Genomic DNA, 12,583 nt, shown 5'->3' with positions numbered 1-12,583 from the left:
GTAATTAAATGTTCCTGCGCTGTGAAGTTATTTTAATAGTCAGGTTTGCTTTTCGGTTATTTTTCCACCACCGACTACATCACCGACTACACCGCCAAAACCTGCAGAAACCTGTTGCTCCGCTTCCTGTTGGAGGGTGGGTCCAAGTGATGTCACCACGCCACCTGGCCAAACTTGGGGGGTTGGGGGGGAGTCTCACTGGGGTCGAAACCTATTGTGTGGCCGGATGCAAGGTCAACGTGAACCAAATGAGTGAGCGCCTTGTTCGGAACCGCGGTCTTCATCCACGGTCACCTGTTTGTGTTAGTTTTATAAATAAATAAATAACAATCTGATCACTTGTTGAATGAAACATTTGAATGAACACGTGCTGTGTGCAGCCAGGTGTAACAAGCAGGTAAACCTGGGTGTAACCCCACAACGTTCACCTGTCAATGGAGAAGAACGACGTTGGAAGTGCAATCATCGTCATAACAACAAATCAGGTACAACGAATGCACTTGGGTTGGTAGGATAGCCAGCTTCGAGGTGTGTGCACTCGCCTCGGAGCCACGTAACCGGCGTTCGAATCCCTACCCAACTGTAAACTACCGCCCTGGTGTTTCACGTGCAGGGCGAGGCATCGATGTCCACGCCGTCCGTTGAAAGGACGTCAAACTGGAACACCCGTCTGCCAGCACTGGTCGTTGATGGACCTTGAAGATCTCACGGTGTCTTGTCACCAACAAGTTACAAAATGCCTCCCTGAATCACCTTCGGCACGGTCGAGGACGGCACGCCTGTCCAACCGGTTCGTGAAAGTCCCCACCAGGTGAGCAGATTTGGAGCAGATTCTCAAGGTTGTTGTCGAGACGACGATGAGCGGACACATGCGGCTAGTCCTGGAAGACGAGTTTTTGCTCTCATATGAGCCTCGACATTGTATACAAAATAAATAAATAAAAAATAAATAACGTCATTTGTTGAAGCCGGATGTTCGGTTCAAATCCTGTATTTCGTTCAAGAAGCATTCTTCAGGTGTCAGGTCTTTATCCACCTGAAATAAAATAATAAATAAAAACAGAATAAATAAAATCAAATAAATAAACATATATCACCAAGTGCACTGACCTCACATTTACAAACGAAATCGGCAAAGCCGAGAAACTAACAAAGAACCGGAGAAAACTAAATAACTGAAAAATAGAAATCCTATAGAAATCCTATATAGTGATTTGAGGATTCCTGTCGTGGCCAAAAATATTGGCGCCCTCGCACTTTTTTTTCAAATAAAGTCCCATTTCTTCGAGAAAATTGTTGAAATTAAGAAATATTTTGGTTTCGACAAACCTATTTATTTGGTTTGTAGTGGAACAAAACAAAAAAATCTGAAAAAATTACGATATGTTAGCTTATCCCACCCAGAAATCCTAAAATGGTACGGACAATATTATTGGCGTCTTTTAGAAATGATTAGATTTCAAGCAGGTGATTCTCCTTTTCTATGTAATTGAACTCACCTGTGATGAGTTGCAGGTGCCTGCAATATAAAAAAAATCCCTCATTCAACCAGTTTGAATGGAGAAAAGGAGTCAATCTGCTGTTTTGTGTCTGTGTGTTCCACAATAAGCATGGAGAAAACAAAGAAAGTCAGAGAATTGTCTGAGCAGGCCAGACACAAGATTGTAGCCAAGCACGGACAATCTCAAGGTGACAAGTCCATCTCCAGAGACCTTGATGTTCCTGTGTCCACCGTACACAATGTCATCAGGAAGTTTAAGGCCCATGGAACTGTCGCCAACCTCCCTGGACGTGGCCGCAAGAGAAAACTTGATCGAAGATTGCAGAAAAGGATTGTTTGAATCGTGGAGAAAGCACCTCGATCAACTGCCAAACAGATTCGAGCTGACCTTTAGACACAAGGAATGACAGTTTCAACTCGCACCATCCGTCGCCAACTCAATGAAAGGGGGTTCTATGGTAGGAGATCCAGGAGGACCCCACTGCTGAGAGAGAGAGAGAGAGAGAGAGAGAGAGAGAGAGAGAGAGAGAGAGAGAGAGAGAGAGAGAGAGAGAGAGAGAGAGAGAGAGAGAGAGAGAGAGAGAGAGAGAGAGAGAGAGAGAGAGAGAGAGAGAGAGAGAGAGAGAGAGAGAGAGAGAGAGAGAGAGAGAGAGAGAGAGAGAGAGAGAGAGAGAGAGAGAGAGAGAGAGAGAGAGAGAGAGAGAGAGAGAGAGAGAGAGAGAGAGAGAGAGAGAGAGAGAGAGACAAAAGAAAGCCCAACTGGAGTTTGGCAAAACACACCTGAACAAGTCAAAATCCTTTTGGGAGATTGTCCTGTGGGCAGATGAGACGAAATTAGAACTTTTTTGTGAAGCACATCATCTCTGTTTACAGAAAACAAAATGAACCCTTCAAAGAAAAGAACACCTTCCCAACAGTCAAACGTGGAGGAGGTTCAGTGATGTTTTGGGGTTGCTGTGCTGTCTGGGTACCTTGAATGTGTGCATGACATCATGAAATCAGGAGATGGCCAAGGAAGAATTTTGGAGTGCAATGTTTAGCCCAGGATGATGAGAGCTGTGTCTCTGTCAGCTTTCTGACACTGGATTCAACATTGACCCCAAGTGTTGATCTTCACGACACACGGTTATGTAACCAGTTCCACACCCTGAACTCGTCCATCATGGGATGGAAACGAACACCTGGAAAATGCTTCCCCAGAGTTGGCTCCCACTGAACTCCTGTTTGTAATTAAAACTTCTTTTAAAACTGAACTTTTTGTGAGAAAATGTAATCTTATTTTCAATCACAAAACTGTTTCGATCAATGTTTTCATTTGGAATGTAATGAGCACTTCCCCCGTCGATGCCCTTGTCCGTGTCCGCAGGAGGTTTTCCACAATGACCCAGGGGATCGGGGGGTGATCGGTTCTGACAAACGAATGTCTGGTGCAGTGGCAGCAGGGGGTGACAGAACATGGAGCACACTCTCCTTGGAAGGTGACATCAAGTCACGGGTCACACCTGTCGTGGAAACATGAAACATGTTATTGTGTTTCATCAGAATCATCATTGTCCTGCAAACATCCTCCGTGGGACGTGTCTTTGGTTAATAAATAAATAATAAATGTTTAATTAGTAATTGTAAAGATGGAGATGTTCCATCAAGGAACAAACCTCGTCAAATCAGGGAAGAGGAGGTTAAAGAAATCTGATTATGATGACGAATATTTGCTTGTTTTATGTTTTGGGTTCATCGTCCCAGGGAAAGAAAAACTGGAGGGGGAGAGAGAGATTGAGAGAGAGAGAGGGGGGAGAAAGAGAGAGGGAGAGAGAAAGAGAGAGGGGGATTGAGAGAGAGAGAGAGAGAGAGAGAGAGAAAGAAAGAGAGAGAGAGAGAGAGAGAGAGAGAGAGAGAGAGAGAGAGAGAGAGAGAGAGAGAGAGAGATTGAGAGGGAGAGGGAGAGAGGGGGATTGAGAGAGAGGGAGAGAGGGGATTGAGAGAGAGGGAGAGAGGGGGATTGAGAGAGAGGGAGAGAGGGGGTGTGAGAGAGAGAGGGGGGATTGAGAGAGGGAGAGACAGTGAGAGAGAGGGGGATTGAGAGAGAGGGAGAGAGGGGGATTGAGAGAGAGGGAGAGAGAGGGGAGAGAGGGAGAGGGAGAGAGAGAGGGGAGAGAGAAGGAGAGGGAGAGAGAGAGAGAGGGATTGAGAGAGAGAGAGGGGGATTGAGAGAGATGGTGCAAGTGCAAGCATGCGGTCACCCTGCTGCCACTCCCTCAAATCCACCGCAGTCCCACTGGGTATCTTGTCATCAGGATGACACAAAAATAAACCAATGTCACCCGCAGGGTGACTCGTATCTTGCCAAAAGGTGACCACGTGTGACTTCTTTAAGGTCACACTGAGATGAACAGAGCTGCTATCCACGAGGAGCGACTCCTTGAGGAAGATCTGCCGACGAGAGATTCCGATGAGAATCGTTCAACAGAGTAACCATGAAAAATATGTTTGCTTCATAACGTCACCAAATGACGTCATAATGTCTCAAGCTTGACATATCTAGAAAGCACTCATCGAGGTGTTCAATTTGAGGCACTACACGATATGGTTCCTAAAACTTGAAAATTTGACCTTGGGGTCAAATATGTTTGACCTGAGGCGCTAACCATGAAGGTCAAGGCCAATCGCCACCAAAAATTAATCAGCTGAGCGCCAGACCATGAACTATATTCCCATGAACTTTGAAGACGATCCGATCAAAATTACTCAAAAAATAAGGGTTTCGTCGACTCCCCTGATTTGCGACAAAGTGACCTTGACCTTTGACCTTCAAAATTTTGTGCACTGAAAGGGACCTCTATAGGCCTCTGATATGCGAAGTTACAAAAATGTCCAATGATAACTGTGCTCTGCAGAATTTTTTATACGTGATTACAGACAAAAAACAAACAAACAAACAAAAAAAAAACACAAGCTGACTAACATATTTTGCAAAAACTTCGTTTTGGCAAGAAAAAACCCAAAGTTAAATTTATTGTGAATTCAGGATTGTAAATAAAGGTTACAAAAGTTTCATTGATTTTATGAACAAGCATTTATACAACGAACAGGCACTGAAATTGTTCCAGCGAGAGGAACGTTTGGAATAATTGGTTCACGAAAAAAGTGGAAAAATATTTTCACGAAAAAAATAAGTGACCACTATATTCGTTATTGTTGTGTGTCTGTCTGTCTGTCCCGAGCATAGCTCCGTGGGTTTTGATCAAATCCTGATAAAATTTTGGTGGGAGGTTTATATCATGATGTCGTTGTTTTCCTGAAAATGGGCGTGGTGCTCCCATTATGGGCGGAGCCACGCCCAAAAACGTGTTTTTAGGGGGTAGCCGATTTCAATTTGCATCTTCTTCTCGGGGGTTTGTCGAATCTGACAGGGGTTTCGGTATTTGCTTAGCCCAATGGCACCTGCATAGCCCCACGGAGCTCGATTTTTCATTTTCGTCCCAAGGTCAAGGTCACAAGGTCACGAACTTAGAAAATTGCGATTTTGACATAAAAATCCATCTTCTCCTCAGGGGTTTGTCGAATCTGGCCGGGGATTTCGGTATTTGGTTAGCCCAATGGCACCTGGATAGCCCCACGGAGCTCGATTTTTCATTTCCGGCCCAAGGTCAAGGTCACAAGGTCACAAACTTAGAAAATTTCGAATTTTGACACAAAAATCATATGACCACCAAAACTTTGAGAGCTGGGATCACAATATTTTTTATGCATAATCTTGAGGTCATTCCCCACCTAAAGTCTTGAAACCATTTTGCTCTATCTCGAACACCTTGCCCGTGGTTTCCCCTTCAAGTTTGTTTTTCCACTGATTTCATCAAAGTATGGATAATCCGAGGAGTACGAAATGCCATTTAGCCTATATGACGTGATATTGTTCCTGTAATGTTCCAGAGGAAGTTTTGCACCAAAGGTCATAATCCTTGACTTTTAAAGTTCACAAAGGTCAAATTTTCAAAGTTGTGGAAATCGAACCGGGTTTTCGACCTTCTTTGACGAACTAACTCCAATAAGCTATAGCACGTATCCTGTTTCCTTATTTTAATGTCCACAACATTGTTTTGTGACCTTTAAAGGTTATGCAAAGGTCAAATTTTGAAAGTTGTTGAACGAAACCGGGTTTTCGACATTTTGCAGCTAATAACCTGTCACTCGTACCACATGATGTTGATCATTTTTATAACTTGGTCAAACATTATCACATCATCTCATCCTTGACTTCTGAAACAATCTACATCGTCAAATACCGCTCGTGAACCATCGTCGTCTTCACACTTGTCTTTGCTAAAATTAATATGAATTCCAAACAGGAATGTTTTTTTTTGTGTAAATTAATGAAAAACGAAACTTCAAAAGCCCTGGAGACGAACATCAGTGTGATTTTTTATTTAATGCTTCATTACAAACCCCCCAAAAATCAACCACTTCCACAATCAGTACAAATTTACATCCTTCACATCAAATGTTACATCACTGAACATGATTTTGAATTGTTTTTTTTTGTTAAAGCATTATCTCTGATTTATGACGGCAAGACTTTGTTTGCATTGTTAAATCACACACGAGTGGATGCCACTGTTGTTTTCCTGCCACATGATGAACAAGACACAACGAGCAAGAATAACCCACGAACGAGGAAAAGAAAACCTGCACATGGCGTTTGTGCGTAACGTGTGGTCAGTTACCAATGGAATCTGAGAAGTCGAACGGGGAAAATTAAATGTCAATTAAATTATTGTCATGATGTATTTAATTTAAATAATTAAATTATTGTCATGATGGCATGATGTCAATTAAAAAATTGAGGAAGAGGATGGCAGAAGAAGAAGAAGCCTATAGCTGCTCGAGGTGGGGGGGAGGACAATTAGGAATCCATCTCTTGCAGATCCCATTCCGATTGCAAAGTTTTGGATCACCAGGAAAGGGAAGTGGGTGGTGATTGATCGATGATGTTCCATTTTGCAACCAAGCGGGTTATGGTCAAGTTTTATACACCGAAGAGGAATATGTAATACGTGTACGACAAGAGCAGTGATTGGGCATTCGCTTCTTGTACATGTCGTGTGGAAAACAATGAAGAAACCTGGGACCGAAGACCCAGAGTACGGAGCAGCAACATATTTGCTGTAATTTAGAACGGTCTTCGTTCTTGTGACCTCCTAAGGCACTTGGACGCATGATGACAACTACCTAATCCATACGACTTCAAACCCGGTGGTGAAACTCTATTGGACGCAGCTCGACACGAACCGGCTTCACAACCATCCCGAATGTGAGGGTTCCACATCAGTGTAAAGTTTCTTGGATGTGCAAGGAAAAAAAATTAAAAATGTAGGGGTGTGGCCAAGGAAAAAAATTCTTAATCAAGGGGTGTGTCCAAGGGAAAAAAAAGTCCAAGGAAAAAAATAAATCTTAATCAAGGGGTGTGTCCAAGGGGAAAAAATAAAGGGGTGTGTCCAAGGGAAAAAAATCTTAATCAAGGGGTGTGTCCAAGGGAAAAAAAAATCTTAATCAAATGGTGTGTCCAAGGGAAAAAATAAAGGGGTGTGTCCAAGGGAAAAAAATCTTAATCAAGGGGTGTGTCCAAGGGGAAAAAAATCTTAATCAAATGGTGTGTCCAAGGGAAAAAAATCTCAATCAAGGGGTGTGTCCAAGGGAAAAAAATATAAAGGGGTGTGTCCAAGGAAAAAAATTCTTAATCAAGGGGTGTGTCCAAGGAAAAAATAAAGGGGTGTGTCCAAGGGAAAAAATCTTAATCAAGGGGTTTGTCCAAGGGAAAAAAATATAAAGTGGTGTGTCCAAGGGAAAAAAATCTTAATCAAGGGGTGTGTCCAAGGGGAAAAAAAATCTTAATCAAATAGTGTGTCCAAGGGAAAAAATAAAGGGGTGTGTCCAAGGGAAAAAAATCTCAATCAAGGGGTGTGTCCAAGGAAAAAAATTTCTTAATCAAGGGGTGTGTCCAAGGAAAAAATAAAGGGGTGTGTCCAAGGGAAAAAAATCTTAATCAAGAGGTGTGTCCAAGGGAAAAACATCTTAATCAAGGGGTGTGTCCAAGGGGAAAAAAAATCTTAATCAAATGGTGTGTCCAAGGGAAAAAATAAAGGGGTGTGTCCAAGGGAAAAAAATCTCAATCAAGGGGTGTGTCCAAGGAAAAAAATTTCTTAATCAAGGGGTGTGTCCAAGGAAAAAAATTTCTTAATCAAGGGGTGTGTCCAAGGGAAAAAAAATCTTAATCAAGGGGTGTGTCCAAGGAAAAAAAATCAAGGGGTGTGTCCAAGGAGGAAATTACAAAAAATAATTATTTAATCAGTGGGTGCAAGCCATCATGCCAGGGTTGTGGATGTGGTGACAAAAAGCCGGCCACAGATGTCCGCAGCACAGTTGACACGTGCGCATTGAATGTCACATCTGTCAGTGTCAAATCCGAGCATCTCTTCAAGTTATTTTGGTGTCGTGTACGCGTGACTTGGTGAGTTCGTAACGACACATTCAAACGATAAATGTGGAATTTGAAGTCCCAATGACAACGACGGGACTTCAGCACGGACTATTCCGAGAGGGGCAGGTTGGAGTGGAGCAGGGTCGTTGTAGTTGAGGAATCTGACACTGCAAGAACAAACCCAGGCCAGGAATAACAGATGGTGTGTAGTTCTGTGGCCGAATTGTCAAGGTCCACAAAAAACAACAACAGGTGAACGACCGAGATGTCAACGTTTGGAGCACGTGAAAATGAGGTCGGCTTGGGTAACGACATCCTCAGCCTAAGGTATGTGTCAAAGTAAGAATCGGCTCACTGCTGTGCAAACGACAGAAAATAAGTTGCAGAACGGCCTTCTAGAACGTTCTTCTCCATCAAAGGAACTCAACACCCATTCATTTGTGATGTCCATGTCGGCAAAAGTGATGTGCACGGCAGAACCATCCCTGTGGTCCACACAGGCTGCAGTCTTCCACACGAGGTAGCCACTCAGCACAGAGCAGCTCAGGTGTGCTTCTTCACGTGCAAGGCGAAATGATCCGATCTTGAGAAGGTCCTGGACACCGAGGAGATAGCAACAACAACAGCAAGAAATCAACAAATGTGACAATTTATGAGCAACATGGCCATCCATGTTGGAAAAAGGTTAAATTGATATGCAACACAGTCGGTCCGCACACTCAAGAGGAAGACCGCTGCATCGGTTGACGACATCACCTTTCACCTGCAGTGCAATTGGAATCAAAAGAACACGCTTCGTTTCGACACGCGTGTCGAGGTGAAATACCATGGCTTAAGATAAAATTGGCAAAAGGGACACGCACAAAGGCCTGGTGTTGGCTTCACGGTTAAGGTGGCTGGCTGACGATCCTGTGGTCCTGAGTTCAAGTCCCTGTTTTTTCCATTGAACTTACACCAGGAAGCGTTGATTCAGCCTGTCATCCTTCTGAGGTTGGCAAAATGAGTACCAATGTACTGGTAACAGGGGCACTGCATCAGCACCCAGCCAATGATGCTACTCATGTGGACACACTGTATATGTCCCAAGCAAGTCAATAGTGTTTTGTTAACATTTTTGTTCTTTGGAAAGGAGAAAGGATAAATCTTGTTGCTTATCTTTGCACTGACAAAGATATCGCTTTGTCAGCTAAAAGGCTGCCTCTGAAATACCACAGCTGGTCTTGTTGACAGTTCGGAAAATAGACCAGCTGGGCTTCCCAGTACTACTGGGCCACAATAACATGCAGGAGGTGACCTTGCCAATACAGATAAGGGAAGGAAGGGAGCTGATCTTGTACTTTCTGTGCTCTTTTATCAACAATACAGACTTGGAAAGAGTTAATGACCAACACACAAGATAAATCCTGTTGACAGGCAGTCACGCAAAGGTCACAGTAAAAATTGTATATAAGGCAGAGCTGAGACTGAACTTGCCAGAGCTGGGCTGGACGGACTACTCTGTTCCTAGTCTCTCTCTCTCTCCATATGCGCATATGTTTGGTGTGTAATAAACTCTTCTCCACCAAGATCGGTGTGGACAGAACTTGATTTCAATCAGGTGCGGACCCTCACCTTGATCTCAACACTCAGCTTTGTGCTGCACACGAAAGAGGACACCTGCTTTCAAACTTGCATGGAACATGCAACTTACAAACAACCTGTTGTCCAAACAATGGCTCATCGAGAAGTCTGCTATTGTATTGTGGAACCAAATAACTAAAATTGCCAAAATAACTATTGTGGCCAAACAACAACAATAAATGCAAAAAAATCTTTGTCAGTCGCCTCCCGAACAACCCCATTCCCTCAATCCCCCAAAATGCAGTTTTCAGTTGGTTTGTTTCTGAGAATCATCAATTCGAAACCCACAGGATATGACGCGGACTTACAGCCTCGACCGGATGCACCGAAATAACAAAACGATCTCATCTGCTCAAGAGCCGGTGCAATAACCTATCAGCAGGTGGTGTGTCTGCAACCTCAACCTCAATACACCCAAATTATCCAGGACAAAGTCGAGGGAGGTAAGGTGTGGCGGAAATGACGCGAACGACTACGTTTGCTGCCACACCTGCCACAGTTTGCACACTTGAACGGCTTTGCTCCGGTGTGCCTGCGATAGTGTCGCCTGAGCTCATCGCTACGGGAGAACTGCCACTCACAGCCTTCCCACAAGCACTTGTGCGGTTTCTCACCTGCGGTGGGAGGGATGGAGAGAGAACGAGTGGATTAATGACAGCAAGTCCGCACAATCGACCTGCGTGCAGGTGTGTGATGCCGTGACATTCCAAAGCTTGGGTTGCATCCCCGACAGCAGGCCTTGCATGATGGCTGATAATTGGGGGGAAAAAAGTTTACTGGCATTGTTTTTTCCGAGTGAGGAATGCCTGCCGGCTTGTTATCGAGACCGATGAACCCTGCTCCACAAACCGAAACAAACTTCTGCACAAAAAGGAAACACTTCCGGCATCAGCCCTCACAAGGAACGCAAGAACGTGGAACATTTCTCCAGGCGAAGTTCAAAGGATAAGACAAATCAAAACGGGTCATCGACCAACTGTCCAGTAGTCATTGGATCAGCAGCTTGCAACGCCGTTTCACTTATGACGTCACTGCAACTCATGTTGCATGCATCAAGTTATCTGGGGCTTCATGGAAACTCCAATCTGGAACCAGATGGCATGAGCCTTTTGAAAACAGGGGCGGCACTTCCTGGTTCATTCAATTTCTCTTAAACTGATGTTTCTTATGGAATGTAGAACTACGAGCTGCCTCGTCTGGGTTCGATTCCGGACCAGAAGATAAAGAGTCCGATATTTGCGCTTCGCACGCATCACAAAGTATGCCGTCCCTCGGATGGACACGTTGAGCCCGGTTGCACACCTGCTCGTCGACGTTCGATCCCATGGTGTGTTGAATGAAGAGTAGGTGAGTTATCTAGCCGGCACCTTGAACAGATTACAAATCTCGAACCTACAGGGAGGACTGCATCAATGGCACAGCCACGTTTCCAAGCAATGACGGTACGAGCAGCTTCGTGCTGCATACGAAGAGAGAGGGACAGGAAGAATATGAAGAAGTAGAGCCTGCAACAGGGAGGTGTCGTCAAAATTTCATAATTTTTTTGATTTTTAAACTCGGAAATGACAGAAACCATTGCGAGTTGAGTACCCGTACCTGTGTGTGCGTGCTCATGTGCCTTGACGTGCGAACTCTTGGTGTAGACTTTGCTGCATCCATTGACTTGACAACGATAGATGTACTTCTTGCCGTCCAGTGAGCCATCAGTTCCTTTTTGTCGATGCTTCCCATATTTGCGGCCTAATGGCTTGATAACCGGCCGTCCCGAAGCCTCCTGCAACTTGGGCCTGGCCTCTGTTGCGGGCTCAGGAGATGAAGGCAGTGTCAAGTTCGATGCCTCGCTCAACTGCTTGACGCTAGTCTCCAGGATCAGTGGGGCTAAAGCTGGGTTTGGTGTGGCATACGCACTGCTCGGTGTGACAGCTGCTGTGGCCATCAGAGAAACAGCTCCTGGCACAACTGTTGGTGGAGGAGGTGGAATAGCAGCCATCGCTTCGACACCGACTCCTAAGGGTCCACTCCCACAAGGAACATCCTCCCAAGTTGCTGGAAGAGCCTCCAAAGGAGCCACGCACGTGACCATTCCCTGGGTCGTCAGGTCTGTGGCAACGATTCCTTGGGTCGGAGGCTGTCCCAGCCCCTCAGAGTCGACATAAGCCTCCAAAAACCTCTGCAAGGCCACACTGTCCTCCTTGAAACCCGTTGCATCCTTGTCGCTGGGCTTAGTCTGCAGGCATCGTTCCATTTCAAGGCAGACCTGTGGTGAAACAGGACGAAAGGTTCCATGAAGTTTCACACGGACTTGGATCATTATCCAATTTCAGTGAAAGTAGCAGTTACTACCATGGCAATCTGAATATCATGTTAGTAAAACATTCACAATTTGCTATTTAAAAGGAAATGCCAACAACAACAACAACAACAACAACAACAACAACAACAACAACAAACAACTCAACTTTCAAAGCACAACAAGCAATGTTTATCCCATGTTGGGTGGAAATGTTGGGTGGACATGTTGGGTGGACATGTTGGGTGGATACGTTGGGTGTGTGGTGAAGAAGAATTGATTCAATTTTGGTGAAGATCCGAATCTGGATACGAGGATTATTTAATTTTTTAATGATTCTTCCACTTGTGAGATCGGGTTGAGATATGATCCATCACACCATCTTTCAATAATTTATTTATCCTGATAGGTTATATTGGATCAGGCATTGCGCGGCGGAAGTATACGTTCCACCGAGTGCCCTTCCAGCTTCAGTTGTAGCATCACATACAAACATTCTTCTGGAAACATTATAACGGATATAGATATATATATATATATATATATATATATATATATATATATATATATATATATATATATATATATATATATATATATATATATATATATATATATATATATATATATATATATATATATATACATATATACATATAGCCTGGTGTTGGCGCAGTGGTTTGGGCAGTGGCTTGGG

The 12,583-nt window shown here is 44.1% G+C and overlaps 1 protein-coding gene across 7 annotated transcripts in view; it reads right to left on the bottom strand.

The window, feature by feature from the left end:
• Positions 1 to 7,203: 7,203 nt before the first annotated feature.
• Positions 7,204 to 12,583, bottom strand: part of LOC147007945 (Krueppel-like factor 7) — a 19,984-nt gene continuing 14,604 nt past the window's right edge. For 3 of the 7 annotated variants that reach the window (XM_085866171.1, XM_085866170.1, XM_085866166.1), the window contains exons 2-3: positions 11,193 to 11,853; positions 9,763 to 10,210 (exon numbers count right to left, since the gene is read on the bottom strand). In XM_085866171.1, coding sequence (XP_085722297.1) covers positions 10,002 to 10,210; positions 11,193 to 11,841 — 858 coding nt within the window. In that variant the 5' untranslated portion in view covers positions 11,842 to 11,853 and the 3' untranslated portion in view covers positions 9,763 to 10,001. Of the gene's footprint in view, positions 8,572 to 9,762; positions 11,102 to 11,192; positions 11,854 to 12,583 lie in introns of those variants that run through there. The other 4 variants (XM_085866167.1, XR_015053789.1, XM_085866172.1 and 1 more) reach the window with 4 other exon arrangements.

Source organism: Eptatretus burgeri, chromosome 23 (assembly GCF_056783735.1).
Source record: "Eptatretus burgeri isolate ZD-2024b chromosome 23, Ebu_testis_v1, whole genome shotgun sequence".
Classification (NCBI taxonomy): Eukaryota; Metazoa; Chordata; class Myxini; order Myxiniformes; family Myxinidae; genus Eptatretus; species Eptatretus burgeri.
The sequence above is the reverse complement of the archived record's forward strand: the minus strand, read 5'-3'. Positions and strand labels throughout refer to the sequence as shown.